The sequence below is a fragment of the Passer montanus genome, unplaced genomic scaffold, assembly GCF_014805655.1.
Source record: "Passer montanus isolate IOZ18808 unplaced genomic scaffold, ASM1480565v1 scaffold17, whole genome shotgun sequence".
Lineage (NCBI taxonomy): Eukaryota > Metazoa > Chordata > Aves > Passeriformes > Passeridae > Passer > Passer montanus.
Window position 1 is genome coordinate 12271877 of NW_024364270.1, and position 19602 is coordinate 12291478.

Sequence of the window (19602 nt, forward strand, 5' to 3'; positions counted from 1 at the left end):
TGCATTCTCTCTCCCCTCACAGCACTCATGGCTGGCAAGCTGAAGTGGTGCTTCAAACTCACCTCCACAGGCTCCAAGAAGCATTCCCAAGCATACAGAGTTGATGGGTATATAAGAAGAAGGAAGCAAGGGCAGCCTTTAGGGCTGCAATGGCCATTTGAAAACGATGCCATTAAGTGTGCACTGTGCCTGCCATCAGTGAACATGCACCTTTTCACATGGAGTGCAAGGGACACAAAGCAAGTCTAAGATTCTACACAGCTGCAAAGAATCCCTTACTTTGAAGCCCAGCTATCAAAGAAACAAGATACAAATATTTTAGACATAGCAAATATGATCATGCGAGGTAGATGTAATTTTATCACAGAATTCCTATTCCTTCATTCTCAAAACCTGCCTATACCATTTTTGCAACAGGCCCCATGACTTTACTTCAGAGATTCATGTGCCATCCTCAGTTATAAACCAAGACCTTCAGCTGTACACTTCATTTGGAGCTCCACAGTAGGTAGAACAGTCTGAGTCTAAGTACTTACTGCTGCAAAGGCCAAAATCTGTTCCAGTTTAGGTAACCCACCCCCCAAAAACAGTAATCCACTTTTACATAAAACAACAACCCTCATCTCCATCCCCTGCAATGTCTTTCTTTAAAAAAAGCCCTAATCAACACACCCCAACCTGAAAAGAAAACTTTTCTTAGAATTAGAATACCTGATGTTTGTAACATTTCTTTCCCTACACTTGTAATGTAGTAGTCAATATATGATACAGCAATTGCTCTTTTTCTCCCATCAGAAAAAAAAAAAAGAATACTAAGTGCTGAAAGCCTAAATTTTTGCCATGTTATAAATAAAATGGAAACAATATCTATTCTTAACTTTCTTGAGCTGAAGAAAGGTTCTTTTCTGCGAGAAAACCATAATGATTTCATGGAAACTGCAGTAGGTAGTTTACAGATTTCTCCTCCTAATGATTTACACTACAATACTTCCAAAACTCATGCTTATTTGGCTATGTCAGAATGTCAACCAAGCCAAGATTTCCTTTTTAAAACCATACATTAAAATTGCTATCTACCAGCCAGAAACCTTTTATGACACCAATATTTGAAAGATTATGGAATTATATAAAATAAGTCTTCTTTGTATTACAATTTTCCTTTATCTAGCTCCCTAAAATAGACAAAATGGAAGAAAGTAATTTAGACTACAAACCCAAATACCTGAAAGAAGGAAATTATTATGTTGTATTTGTCTGTAGCACCTTAATTTCTCCCAGTTTTTGCAATAATTGAAGCAACCACCTCTTGGGAAAAGCAAGCAATTATAATTAAATGCTATACAGTAACATGAAAGGGGATTCATTAGATGTGCATGAGAGGAATAAGCAGAACATTTCCTAGTGGCTAAATCGAAAAACTGGAAACTCAAATTACATCAGTCTGACACAGCTGAAAAACCCAGTTATTTTAACTGAGATAATGTTAAAAGAAAAGCAAGAACCTACCACACACCAACCAATTTTGAGCCTTAACTGCTCAAGAGCAGGCAGTCTGCTGACACTTGGGCAGTCTGGTCATCTAATAATGGCAGCAGGACACCTGCTCTCCCACTGTGGGCTGACCCTGGGGAACAGTCAAGTCTTCACCCAGTGGAGTGCTCACTTTGTGCTCCCACAAAATGCAGAGAAGACTGAAGGATGGCAAGGAGACTTATGGGTGTAGGTAACAGGGGTTTAACAGGGAAAGCAAAAGCTGCATGCCCCAGCAGAATGGGAAAAGGAACTGATTCACAGGCTCCTGTCAGCACGCAGGTGTCCCATGGCTTCCCGGAAAGCTGGGCTTCAGCATGCACGTGGCTCAAGAAGTGGAAGACAAATGCCATAGCCACAGATGTCCTCCTTCCCCCTCCTGCTCCAGCTTTTATTGCTGAGTTCCATGGCTTCCCGGAAAGCTGGGCTTCAGAAGACAAATGCCATAGCCACAGATGTCCTCCTTCCCCCTCCTGCTCCAGCTTTTATTGCTGAGTGCCATGCCAGAAGGCACAGAGTAGCCCTTTGGCCAGCTGGGTCAGCTGTCAAGCCCAGGGGAATGAACCTGTTTCCCTGCTGGTGCTGAGCAGCCTTTAGGGTGAGTCTGGCCTTGGTGCAGGAAGCCTGGACCTGCCTGTTCCATGCAATCACCATCTCTGCTCCCTCTGCTGCTCCTACAGCCACCCCACTGCAACCCTGCTATGGCTGCTTCACCAGCAGCGACACCTGCTCCTCTAAATCACATGGCTTGCTGCTGTTTTGGTGTGACACCAGGCTGGAGGGCCAGCAACAGCAGGAAAGAGATTTTTAAGAATTTCTAATTGTCTTAAATCTCTGTGGAATTCTGTGAAGCAATGAGACTTTCTGGACAGAGGACTTTGTAAACACTTATTTCAATGATTAACTGAATATAATGACCTGCTAGCATTCCCATAGAAAATAAAAAACTAAAAAACTTAAACCAAGGTATAAAATATCTTGCTATAATGTTGTTTGAAGAAGTCATAAGGAAAGATGCAAAATTAATGGCAGCACTGAATTTTCCCTATGCTCTTTGATACTGTCAACACTACAAAGTTAAATGTCCTCTTTGAACACTAATTTTGCATCCCTTCATAAATCTTCTAAATTTTTGAAGGTAGTAAATTAGAGCAACTCCCTGTGTTATTTTATATATCCTTTTTTAAGCACAACAGATCTGTAAGTGGTGTACCCAGATCCTCAACTCTAAGAGAGAGAATCTGGGTATATTCTTTGTAAGTCTTAAGAAGCAAGGGTTTACTGGAATGCAAAACCTTAGCTTTTAGGGGCAACAAAGTACTTCAGGTAAAACAATCTTTTAGAGAATTGAAACTATATTATTTTCTTGCATTTCACTTAAAATTTATTTTTCCAAATGAGGTCTAATTTATGAAAAAGCTTTTGTCAATTCATAGCATTTTCTAGTTAATTCTTTTATGCTTAGCCTTAGGGTCAACTTGCAAAAAAAATATCAGTATTCAATAAATATGGTACCCTAAATGATCACACGGTTAACTGTATGTTATTTAATGAGCTACTTTTTGATCCAGTTCCAGATTATACTCTGGAGAACATATTCAGCCACCATTTGATTTGTTCGGGGAACTGGAATGCTTGTGGCATTTTCTTCCTCCTTCTACAACTTAAAACCACATTTTCTACCCTCATATGCAATGCTTATTCTCAGTTTTGCTTTACTATTGGTATAACTGGCAGAGAAATGCATCTATTTTTATAATTTGTCTGAAATGAGTTTCACATCTGTCCTACTGTGCCTCATGGCAGATAAACATGTAAGCACTTGTGACAATAATGCCATTTTGTTTTCTGTGGAGATAAACTACCCTAACTTGTGTTTATCTTTGTCATCTATCTCTAATGCCAGCTACAGCAAATGCTCTAAGAAGAGCTACACTTTGTCCAGCCTTTTCTTTCATCTGGCTAACATCCAACTGTGCTGCTGTAACTTGATGTGGAAGCTCCATCACCACTGACTACTTACACCTAGGCACAAGAAAAGAAGGCAGGAATTCCAACTTAAATTCTGCAGGTTCTGTGAGCTGAGGAATTTGACATTTTACGTAAACAAACCTGTCTTCTAAATCAAAAACAAACAAAATACAACCTTGGCCCCAAACTTGGCCTGTTTTTCACACATATAAGTAAATTCCAAAAATCCTAACTTTTTTATTTCATTACCTCTGGTCGTCTTCTAGATGGCCTAAAATACTATTGCAAACATCAGCTTTTTCACTTGCCATCCATAGTAAATCATTCACAAGACTAATACTAGAATTTTGATACCTCATTCTGTTTTTCACCTCTGACTGTCAACTTTTTCCTTAGCTACCTGTCCTTTTCTCCTATTTCCATAATACAAACTTACCAGCTATTGCCTTTTATAATTGCCTGACTTGACTCATTTAATACCACATAGTGCCACACTGTGACACTTTTCAGGAAATCTCATTCCTGACCAACAGGTAATTTTCACTCCTCTTCAACCCTGTCAAAAAAATAAACCTATTTTTATTTGTGGAAAGAACACTGTTAACATCTTCCACTTTAAATCAGGTATCATAACAAAAAAACTTATGTGTTTTGTTAATTCACCAGCTTTTTTGGCCAAGATGCACTATACATTTCAGTTAATTTCACTGAAGTTGATAAAGAGGATTCTAACTCAGGATAGACAATGTCTGAACTTTACATATTAAAACTGCTCTAAAAAGAAGCAACTTAAAACATTCACATTTTTTATGTGAAGTTTGTCTGTCTTCTTGACTTACATAGCACATTTAGAAAATAAACACTAATAATATTTATGATGAAACAGAAAAAACATTAAACACAGAAAATACATAACCAGAAAATTGCCCCAGGGAAGGCTTTGTTGAGGTCTTTCCAGTCCAATTTTGACTACACTACAAAAAGCAAAAAATGAAAACCAGACTACTTATATTTTTAGCCTGTAACAAATGTGTCAATTGGCAGAGTGCTCCTTTCTTGCTCCAACATTAAGTCTCTCTTGTACCGTACCTACTGGACTTCTAGTGCTGCTGATCTTTGAACTGACAGCCCATTTCAGACTGTTACCACACTCACAACTGCAACTGCAGCAAGAGAAGGAAGGTTTGTGCCTCCTGTCAGAAAAACTTGAAGGGAAAACCTTGGTAAACATCAGCCTCAGTTCACTCTTACTGAATGTTTCATTTTGCAAACCTAACAGTTGAGTACCTCCAAAGCCATTATTTCATTGCCTGTAGCCATCGTTCCCATTGCTTTTGGAGGAGAAAGGGCTGTGTGTAAGAAAGTCTCATAACTACCCCTTCCAAACAAAAGAACTAGTAATTCAGTGATACAAGGTTAGGAGCCAAAGGGAGTAGGAAGCTGTCTCTATCAGTGGATGACACAAACTATACTGCCAAGCTACATCATGATATACCAATCCTTATTGTTTTGGCTACTCCGTTTATTGGTGAGCTACATTTCCAGACCAACCATTACTTAAGGTATGTACTTACTATATGGCAACAGACACTTGCTGGTCACTCCTCCCTTAAATTTTAGTTTATCTTTTAAGAGTTGATGCTGTTAAATTCCATCCATGAAATTTTGTTACAGCCTCACAAAGAAAAAAGAATTGTTCTTCTAAGTCTACAGACATCAGTCTGAAGGCCAAACAATTCACTATGGATCAAATGAAAATGCTCTTGTGTAAGCACAGGTCTGAATTAGCGTTCTCACCAGCTTTAGTGAGCACCACTGAGACATCTCAGCTGCAACCACGGGCTACTCACTAGTAACTCATTGTGCTTTTGTTCACTGGAGAATGCTTAATGACATCTAAGATATTGCATCATATAACCCTCTGTGCAACACAATTCAGCTTCATTACATGCTTACTGTAAAAGAACCTCCAAACCAACCAAATTTTTACACTGTTCTTTCCTTGCATATTTTAACTAAGAATGCGTATTATGTGCTACCTCACGGCACACAAAGCAAACAAATTAATTTTTAGACATTAGCTTGGCCAGTAAGAATTTAAACAATCTAATATACAATTTTTAAGCATGCATTTATTGTATCATTTTAGTATCAGATACCATGTGGAGTTTTTTTCTGAAGGTCGCCTTATCAAATTTCAGTGCATTTTTGTCAAATGACAGCACTTGAAGCCAACTGGATCCTCTACAGAATTATGACATACAACAAGACTGCTAGAGGCAAAAATAAATACATAAAAAACCAAAAAAAAACCAACTCCAAACCAGAGAACATATTTGTAAAAAACTGTTATTTGGTTACAGCTCTGTAGACCTTCAAGGTCTCTAAGAAAAACATCAGCATACACATGCACCAAAAGAAACCTATAGCATCCTTGCAGCACACTATTTTAATACCTTTATAAATAGGCTTCAATTACTGTAACCAAAAAGACTATTTTAACAGCTGGGATGAGTTATCTATACTGGTATTCCTTATATGTATATAAAGCCATCATCATTCCCCCACACAACCGACAGTTTTAGCTATAATTTCATTATGATGCATAAAGTGCATTTTTTTCTGCGTTAGCAGCGTGATTTATATATGAATATTAGATTTTTCCCTTATACTTCAATGTTGTTATTGTTACAATTTTACTGGAAACATTAAATCACAATTATACAATTACTTTTCTGCTAAATTTGAGGAAAGGGTCAGAAAACCTCTTCTGTTAGCAGCAATAATGAAAATACAATCTTAAGATCCATCTACAAAGGATCACTGCTAGATCTCATGCCACAAATCCGCGTGGGTTTTCAGCAAGTCAATTGAAATGCAGCACAATTTAAGAAAGCATCAATTTTGAGTACTGAACCAAGGGGCTTTTTTACATTTGGGACAGAATTGACCCTAAATACAGTGGAATTCATTCATCAATTAAATCAAAAGGTTTTTTTCCAAATATGCCAATCGAGTACAAAAAGCACTTTCAGGGATTTTATCATGAGATTGAGCCCACAGGCCATTTCAGACTGGGAAGAAATACCACAGACAATGCATGTTCTCTGTCTCCTGCCCACCATAACACCGCTTGTCAGATTGGATTTTGACATGCCAGGCAAAGACAAGGAGCCAAGTGCAATCAGTGAAATATTATTATTATTACAAATTGTAGGGTTAAATCTCTGGTTTGGGACTAGGTGTCACATTTTCCCAGCACATCTACTATCACCAATCAACAAAGCAAAGACTTTACTGCCAGTAGCTGAAGAAGGTTATTGCCAATATCTACAGTAGCCATGGCCCTCAAATAAGAATGTAAAATAAATAATACAAAAATGAAAAAAATAAAATTATAAAAATATAATAAATACAAAAATTAAAAGCACAGAAACCACTATTGCAAACAGATATCTTTGTTTTTATTTATTTTAGCACCATGAAAAACTTAGGAAATGTGCTAAGCATCTTTTCAGTAATATTTGCAACAATTAGTATTTTTGAAGGCACATAATTAGAATTAGAGGCCAATAGGTTATTTTAAGCAGACAAAAATACAAATTCTGACCACTTTCTTTGTCAAAATACTTTTAGTGAGAACTTTCATTCCATGGACATGCTGCTTAGGCTACCAACTAGCTGAAAAAAACCTGCTCTTTCACACATTTTTCAAAAAAAAACCCACAGGTTGTTATTTTATTTACTTTATCTCTACCATTAGTTTTACAGAGAAAGGTTTAAACTGTTCAGCACAAATACAGTGTTCACAAACTGCCTTCCAGGAACTTCTATTCACATCCAATGAAACCAAACAAAACAAATACATGTGTCAGAAAACCAGTTTTGAAAAATATGAGAAAGGAGAAATGAAAATCAAATGTGAGACATTAACTTTCCTTTCAGCAAGTATATAAATACACAGGAAATGTGTGACAGATTATACCAGATTATACCAGAAACTTGAAAATTCTTCTGGTTTTTTTTTGGTTGGTTTTTTGCTTTGGTTTTAGTGTGGGGTTTTTTTTGTTTGTTTGTTTGTATTGGTTATTATTTTATTGCATCAGAAAGCTTGTCACAAAGTGAATTTAGAGAACATAAGGAACAATGTAAAAAACAGTAACAACCATGAAGATATCCACTCTGATTTTGTCTGCCTGCCAAATGACCACCTATCAAGGTACCACTAGCCTCAGTAGCATTAGCCTCAGTATAAACCCTGCTGGAGTTCAGGGTCTGTGGCTGTGTGACTCTGCCGTAGGTTCTGGGCAGGAACAGAAGCTAAGAAAGCAAGCTCTGCCTCACTTATTACTACACCTTCCTAATTTTTAAACATGGATTTCTGTATGTTTTCATCAGTTTCTGTAACGTAGTAACAAGAGAAACTGCCCTGAAAGGAAAAAAAGGTAGTGTAGGTTACCAGCTTGTAAGAAAAATGAGGCCAAGAGGAAGGAAAAAGAAACAGAACACACCACTGCAAAACCACAAACTTGGACCTTTAAAACAGTTCTGTGTAGTATTAATTACTAACACTAGCATTTATATCATCAACAACGCTTTAAGTACCAAAAGGTAAGTCACATGAAAAATGTGGCTAATTAAAAATAAACCAACTTCTTGAATAAGAAAATGGGAAATCTGACCTTCCTGGATTAAAGTGTAGTGGAGTACAGGGTATGAAACTGCACCCCATTACTGACTTTTCATCTGATGCACTTCTGTGATTATGAGAGATGTGTTTTATAGATTACTGAACACATCCAATATGATACTCCTAAATGGAACCCAAGACAAAAAAACCCAAAAAAGCATATAATCCATCCTTATAGAAAGAACATTGCAGTAACTTTTCTAAAGGAGTATTTGCAAGTGCAATGCAAGAACTTTAGCACCAGAATGACAAAGGTTCCCAACAAAAGGGCAAAAAAAAGTGTTAACTGCTGATAACAAATGTAGTTACCCTTTAAAAAAGTCTAGTAAAAAGCATGTTAAAGTCATCTGTTGCCTAAGCTGAAATTCTTTTACTTGTTGTAGAGTCAGTGTTCTGTAAAAGAAATTAGTCTGCCAATCAAATAGATCAAAAGGAGGTCCATCAGCTTAATCAAAACCATACCAGTAATTTATAATGTGCACTTGGGTTTCTAGAAGGGGCCTTCTGAAATCACCAAAGGTCATGGAGATGTGAAAGCAGAAGTTTATAAAAAGGGTAACGCATTTTCTAGTGTAACCTTGAAAAGGTTGAGAAAAATGATACAAGCATGACTGAATGGAGATAGTGCAGTGATCACTGAAAAGTAAAAGAATTCTTGGTTGTCTTCAGCTTCCATTTTTTTTCTGTCTAGTACCGAAACCTTCTGGTAGGTGATCATGTGCTTAGATTCACAGAAGAGACAATCAGAAGAAAAGCTACTGCTTCTTGGGAGTCAGAGAGAAGCAAGTTAGACAAAACCCAGTAAGTATGGCACAGAGAGAGAGCTCTGTAGCTGCGAAGCACAGAAGGAAGGGGGAAGGAAGAAACTTTACTCAGAGAAGGCCACAAGTAGTAATGCCTGCTTGGTATACAAGGAAGCCTCCTGGATGGCAAGATACCTAGGACTTGGTATCTGGATGGCTCAGGCCATCTTGGATGAAGTGGCTTCCTCCTTCCAAAGCTAATGGCAGAAGAAAATACTGTACTGCCCATGACCAAAAGGCTGGGTCAGTACTGCATCCAGTCTGTGGTTCAAGCATTTAAACAACTGAATGGAGCTGAGAGCGCCCAATTTGCACATGAGAATGGGGACCTACAAACCACATTCTAATCTGAAGCCTATGAACAAATTCTTAACACTTTTATCAGCTGAAACATCAATTAATTTTATGTATTTTTCTTAGGAGAAGGTACGCTTGCCCAGGTGGACCAACGGCACGTTGAGTTACTCAGGCTGTGTGGCAAGACCCCCTAAGCAGTTATACCCTGGTAAACAGTGAAGCTCAAAAAAACCTTATTTTTCATCTACATTCTCACTTCTGGACGGTGACCATCACAACACACACTTGCCTACAGCATCAATTTGTAGCCTTTGTATTTCCTTCTGTTCAGCTACAAGTACCAACCCTGCAGCTAATCCTCTCAGGGGAGAATTATCCCCTATAGCAGTGTGGTTGGAGCAGTCTGATCTGGAACACACTTCTGTCACTAATGTGACAGTCAGATGGATAAGAACTGTTTCTCAGGATAAAATATCTGGGAAACAGGCTGGTGAACAGTGGGTTATGGCCCTCTGCCAGTTCACATGCTAAGACAGCTAACAGACCTTGGACTTCTGGGAAAGGGAAACAGATGTTTCAATTTGCACAGACTGTTTCTCCTTATTTTTTATCCACCACAGCTCTTAATGATGCACTCACTATCCACTGCATGGGCACAGGGCCCCCAGTGAACACTTACAGCTTGTAACATGATTTTACATTAATGCATTACTTTTTTATTTATACTAATTCATTATTTCTTTTCCAGCAAAATCAAACTGAAAATGCTTTAACCTATAGTTCCATGATCTGGAAAAATGTTTCTCATTGCATGACGAAAGCACCTACACTTAAAATAGAGATATACGTGTAGATATTCTTAAGCTGTATCACTGACACTTCAAAAAAATTATTCTATCCTTTTTTTTTGATAAACAATTCTTAGTACACAATCATTAATATTAGCAGGAGAGTAGAAGACATTTAAATTAAAACCTAACAGCTGTTAGAAGCCAAAATCTTCACACAATAGATGCTCACACCTACTGTCAGCATGGTTCCTGCCTGAACAAGTGGCAGGAAGGAGAAAGAAAAAGAAAAAGCAACTGCTTTATCGACAATTTGTAGCCTGTGGATTACAAGCAAAATAAACTTTATCTGGGCAACACAATGAGACTCTGGTATTTTCTCTTTGTCTTCTAAGCACACGATAACAAGGAACAATCATTAAAAAAACCCCAATCTCGAACCACAACTGCAGCATTGTTGAATTCAGAAGCAACCACATTATCATCTCTCTGTCACGCTGGCCTAAATTATAACTGATGGGGGAATGGGGGGGGTGGATATAACAGACTGAAAGCTGGTATTTCCATGGCTGCAACTGTGCAAGGGAAGTTTTCACCCCAGAAGACTTCACTGCAGAGCAGGGTTCTTTCTCGTTGCACTATCACCACTTCATATTTAAAATGTTTCATACTTAGGTTACATTGCAGTATGATGATTTCCTATCTAAAGCAGGACAATTTAAAGTTATGAAATTTCTGCTTTCTATTGCTATGCAGATTCTGCTGTAACAAACACATTTTTCATTTCTCTCTCCACTGTCCATTTTGTATTTCTCTATATGAAAATTTTGGAAAGATCAAGTTTTATTGATCTTTTATATATTCTGTAGCAGAGAATATGTCTGGTCTTTGACAACATTTTATTTGTAGCTATGCATTATTTAACTGCAGTGGGGATGGGCACTAAAAATCAGAATGTGTATTCTAATGGACAAAATGTGCCAGGAATAATTTTTTTTTTTTTTGCTAATTAGCACTTTGAGTACAGCATGCATTTTTTAGCAAGAATTTAATAAAACCTGATTGGGTTGCTAATTTTCAGAATTCTAGAGAAAGTTCAAGCTGAGCATAAAAAATTTGGTTATATATACAAAATTCTTGTAACTAAAAAGGATGTGTCAAAGTTTCAACTTTATCTGACTAGTTATCTTCAAAATTAATTAGGACTTCTGTCAATTCAGCAGAAATAACCAAACATATATAACCAAGAAATTATGTACGAAACCACAATAAATACAGCAAATGTTGGTCAAACTAAACCTAAGGACCAGCCCTAGTGTGACAGGCACATTCATCTTAGTGAGGAGGAACAAGGAATACTGCTTTATCGCCGTTATCCAACTGTGTATGTTTAATCAAATACATTCCACAGTGGATTTCAGCTGGGGCTAATGACTTCAGCAGACTACAGCAAAAACATTCTGTCACACATGTACTAATTTACTCCAACCTCTAATGTATAAGCATACAGCTATAAGTCATCATAAATGGCTATAAAGGGAGTACGTACTCAGGCTACCCAATGTCTAGAGACAACAGATTGCCACTAGCCATCAAAATAAAACTAAAATAATAGAAACTTACTTCACAACACAGATTGCTTCTTTCTCTTTATATAATCACATTGCTACTACCGAATCAGCCAGCTCCATGGCACAAATCCCACAAGGCATACAAGCACAACTGTTTTATGAGAGGAAAGAAACCTTGCTTTGGTTCCCTCCAACGTCAAGGAAGCAAGTGATCTCATTCCAAAAAGAGCAAAATGAGTAAAACTGGGTCTTCTGTAGATTTACTTCTTTCAACACAAGATAGATATTGTGGTTTTTAACTAGCAGTTGATACATTAGCAATGTCTCCCAGTGCAAAGATTTTTTTCATAGAAATTAATAGAGAATTAGAATCTGAGATTTCTAGCCATCTGTCAAAACTGACAGAAAATGACCCATGGGATAAATAGAAGGAGGAAAATACAGTCAGACAATGCAAACGCTTAAAGCCTTTTCACTTAGGAAATGAGAAAGTTGACTGAAAAGATTATCATTAGAAAGGTATTTTATCCAAAGCTATGAGATTGTTGCATTTTCCTCCCTCTGAAATGCACAAACAGGTACAAGTCCAACCTAATCTGATGCAAAGTACTTCTAAAAAGCAAACTTAAGTTCACCAAAATCATCTCTTATCCTTAAAATTCAGAACTGAGTTTGTTTGCACACAACAGCACGGAATCTTACAGGAAAAGTCACTGTATCAATACTACAGTGAGGGAAACATTACAATTCTCACAGAATATATATGAATAGATGCCAAAAAACCATTTGCTCTCTCGTTGGCTGAGCAAGTCAATGAAGAAATAATGCTAATTTCAACAGTCAGAAGCAAGCATTTGGAATTTGGAGGAAAGTGAGAAAATCAGCATTGCACAAACAAAACTTAAAAGCTTCCCAAAGCCTCTTAAACAGTAATATTAGAATTGTTTTAAAACTGAAGAGGCAAATGAAAAGATGTTTTTATTTGAAAAAAAAATTCTGAAAAATTACACAGGAACTTCCTGACCTTTACTATTCCTGAGATCTTTACTAATTTCTTTTGGAGTTCTTGAATTCCAATACAAAAAGAATCCTTTAATGGTTCTTAGCTCTCTCTGGATGACTCGACGGATTTCCATTTCAGTTTGTTAGTTTCATTATGAATCATTAATTTATTTTTCCTGTTCTATATATGCATTTCAAAATGGAGAAGAAACAGACAATGAACAAAAAGTAAAAAATCCTTTTAAGTAATTTCCTTGATTTTTAGTTTCTCCACATACATTCTGATAAGCAGGTTTTCACAAATGACTTTTTTCGCTAATTTAAGTATCCTGCATAAACCACTAAAACCACCTTTGCTCTCCTTACTTCAGTAAGTAAACTTCAGTAAGCAAAGCCAGGAGAACAAATAACACAGAAATTTAAGAATTTGAATACAAAACCTCCCAGGTGCAAGAAACTATCTAAATAATTAATACAACTAATTCACACATTTTTGAAATAATATCTGCACTTTACGTTTGGAATTCCAAACATAACGGAACGCCTCACAAATAAAAAATTTTTGGCACTGACATTCTACTGTAACTTATCCAAATCAGCTTCCCCATCCAGTATTTAATATGAACCTTGAATGGAGATTCAAAATCTTACAGCTTAAGCTATGCTTATTGCTATGTATACTATAAAGCAGCAGCTATAAAATTCTACCCACTTCTGTAACAAAGACATCATTATAACTGCAACTTTTATACACTCTAGAAAAAGGGAAGTGTTCTGTTTTAGTTCACCAAGGGAAATGACAACAAAGCAAGCACAAGGGTGGCAAGTATTCATAATGAGACCCATAAATAAAGGAAATTATGTGCACAGTTATTCATAAGGTACTTTTCCTCCTTTTGTTTACCATCCTGTAAAGTTCCGTTCTTGAAAAAAAACAGGAAGAGAGGAAAAGGCTGAAGCAGTCAAGACCATCGCTGCTGCTGTAGCATTCATTTTGCAAAGACTAGAAAAACAGTGTTAAGTAAAAAATGTCTAAACCATGTATCATCTTGAATACATTCAGTGGCTTGCACACAACGCAACAGAAAGCTGTTCAAATGCTACACTTAAGAAATTCCTCCCAAAAACTCAAGTTTCAAAATATATCTATATTTTCAAAATTAACAGCTCATAAACAGTGCAAGATAACCATTGTTCTGTGTGACAAATGCAGACAAATTTAAATAGTATGAAAATAATACTCTCTGCATGAAATATATGGCAGAATGGTTGGTTAAAGTTAATTGAGAAGACAACCAGTGACAACAAACAATTAAAGCAAGCCCCAACTCTCTTGTCAAATAAATGACCCTTACATGAAAAGTGAATTACCTCCATTGAGATTCGTCTGTGTATCCGGTTTCTGAGACAAACTCCTGTGGGAGACTGAACTTCATCAGATGACGTTCCAGAAGCTTGGTCACTTTCCCCATCCGACCCCATTTTCAAATTTTCATGAACAATATCTTAAAAATAATCCAAATAATTGAAAATAGTTAAACAGCAATGCCTCAAACAGCTCTTTTTTACATATGGAAAAGAACTGAATCATTACTGTGCACTGAATTACACAGTAAAGTCAAAGACTCATCACAGCCATGGCAGTCTTGATACATACTTTTTATGACTCAGTAATAACCACAAAATGAACAGGATTACTCTGTAGGAATTCCATGAGAACTTACTTGAACTGCAGCAAAACTCTGTTTTCCAAAACCAAAGACAGACATTCCAATCCCAGTTGTAATTCCAAAAAGCCAATTCCCCCTCCCAGCTTCAGTTCCTAAAATCCCTTAGTACCACTTCTCTTTTAGCTGTTCTTTAGGATATGCAACATTGCTGAGAATAATTAGCATTTTCAAATCAGACTACCTAATGCTGAAGATACCTAAATGTATCTTCAGAAAGCTTTAAAGTCCTACCAAGAGGCATAGTAGTATTTTCAGAAATGGCAAATACAGAAGCTTCAAATAGAAAATACCCTGTGTGCATCCATGTGTGAAGTCAGGGGATATATTATAACCATCTAAATCAAGGTCCACAACCTACAAGTGCATTCAGTAAAAGACTTAACTTTTAAGAGCCATTAAATGAAATTTGTGACCTTATGAAGGAATTTACCTAACTGTTTGAGTTATGTCATGCAGGACCTTCATGTCAATTAAAATTGTTAATTTTTACACAATCCTTAAGATTCATGCACATAAAAGCTTATGTATATTTCATGTGCACATACATATATACATTGCTTTTAAGAACCAAAGGATTTTTTAGACTTTGGAGGCAAACACAATAGTGAACAAAAGAAAATCAAGGCAGTGTTATTATAGCATAAAGAGACAAATTATTTGCAAAAGCACACATGGAAAAATGGTCATACAAGTAATTCACTATGAGTAATGTTCCATCATCAACTTCAAAATACCTGAACTCCAAAATTACTCCAGAAATGAAATACATATAAAGTAGGTTCTTCAAAAGACACCCCTTTCCCTGCTGTCTAGTGATCCTTGTTGGAAATCATTATCTTCTACAAGGTGTAAAAAGAACCTGAGGAACAACTCAGAACTCTATCCCTAAAAAATCCCAGAACTCTATCCCTAAAAAATGATAATATTAGCTAAACATACAGAGATCAATTCAGCCTTACCACCAACACACCTGAAAGTATTTAACATTTGCAAAGCAGTACAGCAAATTTAAAAAGCCCCCAAAAACCAAAAGAGAATCTGCAAGTTCCACCACCATCAACAAGCAAGAAACTTGGATTTTCTGGGGAAAAAAGCACCATTAGGGCTATGTTTTGTTATCTGCACATCTTCTAAAATATTTGTCTAGCTTGGCACACATAGAATCATGCACACTTCAAAGGAACAAATTCTCCCTCAGTACAAACAATTTCCTTTTATGGAAAACAGAATGGATATAAAAAGAAAGATTAATTTGTAAGTTATTAGCAACACATATTTTAACTCAGAATACTGTAATTAAACACAAACAAAGCATGCATCTCACGCACAAAGTAAATTTTCCAGCAATGATGCAGATTTATATTGGCTTTCTATTAAAAATCCACACTGAATCAGAATTTTCCCTGCAAGTCATACTCAGATTTGGACTAAATTTAAAAAAAAAAAAATTAACCTGCACTCCTTACATAATAAGCAAACTTATGATTTCAAACAAGCTAAATGCTCACCAGTGCTTCTAAAAGCAGGGCAATTTGACCCACAGGAAAAAATTTTCAGAAAGTGGTTCCTAAAGATCAGCCTTAGCTTTGAAGCTACGCAGAAAAAATGTGACTCTCTTTTGCTAAGTCTCTAAGAAATGCCTTATTCTCTGTAGTGACTTGACAGCTATCTTTTTAAAAATCTCTAACAAACTGCGGAAAATTTATTTTATTAATATAAAAGCATTATTGAAAACACTACTTGCAGCAAAGCTGTTATGCCAGCACTGTTATATCTGGTATAATAGCACACTCAGCATAGCGTTTCTTTACAAAAAACCCTCTTTTAAAATACTTTTCTGAGAGGTCATGTAATCCAATTTAGCAATTACAGCTCTTTAGATTCTGTCAGCAAAATGAAGTGCAACAGCTACTGAAAATTGTTCCTGAATCTATCCTCATGTTAAAACCAGCCCATTGGTTGGGACCCAAAGTCTACTTTCTTTATGGAAGCTAGACGAGGCACAGTTACCTCAGCAATCACACAAAATAAAATCCGATAAAATTAAAGCAGTATTGCATTTTAAGCCATGGTGCAATTACATAATTTCTTTTTAAGAGAGACTGATACTTTCAATGAAGTAATTATGAGACTGATACTGTCATATTTTTGACATTTAATTCATAAAAGCCTTTGTATTGTGAAATTACTAGTAAAAAAAGACAACTGGAAATGCAATGCTCAGAACTACATAGAGCACCCTAGTTGACAAAGATAATTCTTGTATTAGAAGATTGCCTATGTAATAACCCACAACTAAGCACTATTTCAAGAACCAGTACCACAAACCCATATACCTGGGACAGATAATGTAGCTGCAGGGAGATTCTTTTCTTTATAAATCAGGAATGTGAAGACAAAGAGGGTCTGTACCATTCAAGTCTAAAAATGCATTATTTCAGACTTATATAAGATGATGATTTGGATACCCCTGTGATATGACTAATTCTGGTAAGTCTGGATAACCCAGAATCAAGAAGGTTTATGCAGGATACTGGCTGGAGCAAGCAAAAATCTATGTTTAAGCACATGCATTTCCAATGGGCTAAATACCTAACTGCTCCTATCTATAAGGGTTTGCAGATGTTTTAATTATTTTCTAAACAGATATAATTTAAAGCTTTTTAAAAATAACTTGACTGTACTGTCATCTGCTATAACTGCATCCTTTTATTTGATTCAATTAAAAAGGCATTAGCAGAGCCTTATGTTCATTATTTTAATGGCATAAACCCCAGACTAAGGCATTAACCCAGACATTTTAATCATTTTTACACAGGTGCACAATGATGCTTAAATAAGCAATGATGAAAACCATGCAAATATTTCCCTTATTTCTTTAAGCCTTTCTATAGACCATTTACCTGCATGAAAGCTTGCTTGCATAGCCTTCAGAGGTTTTAATCATTCAATAATGTATTGAATTGCTTTCACTGCAATACCAAGCCATTCTCTTATATAGATATTTATTTTAATGTACTCCACATATCTTATTAAATATCCAGAATGGCCATGTAATGAAAAGCTAGGTGTAGGTGACTACAATATAACAGGGAAACTACAGAAGTACATTTAAAGGAAAAGGCTGTCCTCATTTCTGCTGTGAGGAGCGCACCACAGAAGAAATTAATACAGGGGACCTGCAGTGCAACAAATGAGGACTCTTCCAAGTGAGCCGTAATCAAAGTGACTAATTAGTACTGAGTCAGACTGCATGATCTTTCCACCTTACTTCAAATTATTATAAAAATAATCATGTGACTTGCATAAGAGATTTCTTCCATGGTGCACTTTTCCAAAGCATACTTTTCTATGCAGTGGCTACACTGTACGATTAATTTCAGTGATAATATAATTCAAATTGAGGAAGACCAGAGTGAGAAATTGCCTTTGCCATTACTGCACTATGAATGCTGTATGGAAAATCATTCTGTTTAAATAACATTTATGAAAATGAAACAAAACTTCTCCATAACTGTATCAACACAACTGGCAAAAGCAAGGATTAACTCTCTCCTGGCTGTTACTGCAGTTCACCAGCAGGGTCAGCTGCAGCTAGCTCTGCATATTCCAGGAGCCTCTCCAGAGGTGATGTTAATACAAATATGAAACAAGGACAGTTGGATTCATTCTGCATTCAGCCAGGTGAGGTCCAAAAAAAGTTCATTATCTCTGGCTTCATCATGGACTGCAGCAGCTAAATGTTTCCAGAGGTACAAGACTGTAGAAGCTGTGCAGATATAAGTGAATTAAAAAAAAACTTTATCAGCTAAACCCTCATTCTGTAGTTTCACAATGGTCTGAAAATCACCTCTATTATTTAAAATCATCCTGGTAACTAAATACTGAAGTAAAAAATTGCTAAAGAAATTTTTTTTAAGGCATAGCTCAAAAATTTTTCCCTTACACAGCATTTTACAAAACATAAAGCTAACAGAGAATTTTCAAGTACAAATTATTTTTAAAGTATTTTGGCATTCTACTCATTATCACAACTGCAGAAACTCAAGTTCAATGCTCAAAAAGCAAACAAAACTCTAAAAATCCTCTTGGGCTTCTCAATCAATTTTTATAGTGATAGTCTCATTCAAACATGGGCAGCATGAAGATGTACTTGTGGCAGGTCTCAATTTAATCTAGTTTTCTTTAACAAAATAACCATCCTTGACCTCCCATGATTTTGTATTTCAAGGATATCTTTCTGACACCACTTTTCTACCTACGTAATAGAGGAAAAACTGTAAAGAAAAGAGGGTGGATGAAGAAAGCAAAGGGAAGTCTCATGCAGTGTAGCATATTTGACTATTTTGTTTCTGATGTCATTATCCCAACAGGGAAAACCTCAGCTTCCTGATGAGCAATAACCATTCCCATACGGCAAGAACAAAAGAAAGAAAGATGTGAAAAGGGAGCAGAAAAAGGAATTATGATTGCATATACTTGTACTTCTGCTTTTTTACCACTAGATAACATACACAAGTAGCTTGTATTTCCATCAAATAAGGAGTTTAAAAAAAGGCATTATCTTACCCAAAGCAAAAAGATGTGTTTAACATAGACATACAGAGCAACCAGGCCCAGTGGAAAGTGTGGGCCCATGGCAGAGATGTTGGAACTAGGTGATCTTTGAGGTCCCTTCCAACCCAAACCATTCTGTTACTCCATGATACAATCTGTATGTACATTTATTCCATACTACTTAAAGAAATTACAAACTGTAACACAAGTGAGAGAGTACAGGCACCTCCTGTACTTAGTTTACATATATCTAGTTTGACAAATAAACCATAAAGACTACATATTCAGACAAACATAGACTTCTCTAACTACACAATTTTTAAAAAAAACTATTTATTCCTGCTAGATTCTTGGCAACTTAACTAGAGCTTGGTTTGGCAAAAATGAAAAAGCAAATACTGTTTACAGCATTTGAGTGAAATCAGAAACTGATACAGTAGTCAAACCGTGCACACTTAAAACCTGTTTTCTTGTGTGATAGCAACAGCTGCTAGAATAAAGTCAAAAGGATACACATCTTGTTTCAGTTGGAATGGTAAATGAGTGGTATTACAACAAAGGAAGATATAAGTGGTTTGACTACTACCTTGAAGATTCATAGCTTAATCTCAAAGATCAGTTTATCACACTTCTAAAGGAGGGCAGTAGATTGAAAAAATAATA

The 19602-nt window shown here is 36.3% G+C and overlaps 1 protein-coding gene across 6 annotated transcripts in view; it reads right to left on the reverse strand.

Annotated features, from left to right (window-relative positions):
• The window catches only part of CDK17 (cyclin dependent kinase 17), an 89494-nt gene that overhangs the window by 21042 nt on the left and 48850 nt on the right, over positions 1 to 19602 (reverse strand). For all 6 annotated transcript variants that reach the window (XM_039704231.1, XM_039704230.1, XM_039704227.1 and 3 more), the window contains one exon: positions 14024 to 14157. In XM_039704231.1, coding sequence (XP_039560165.1) covers positions 14024 to 14157 — 134 coding nt within the window. The remainder of the gene's footprint in view (positions 1 to 14023; positions 14158 to 19602) is intronic.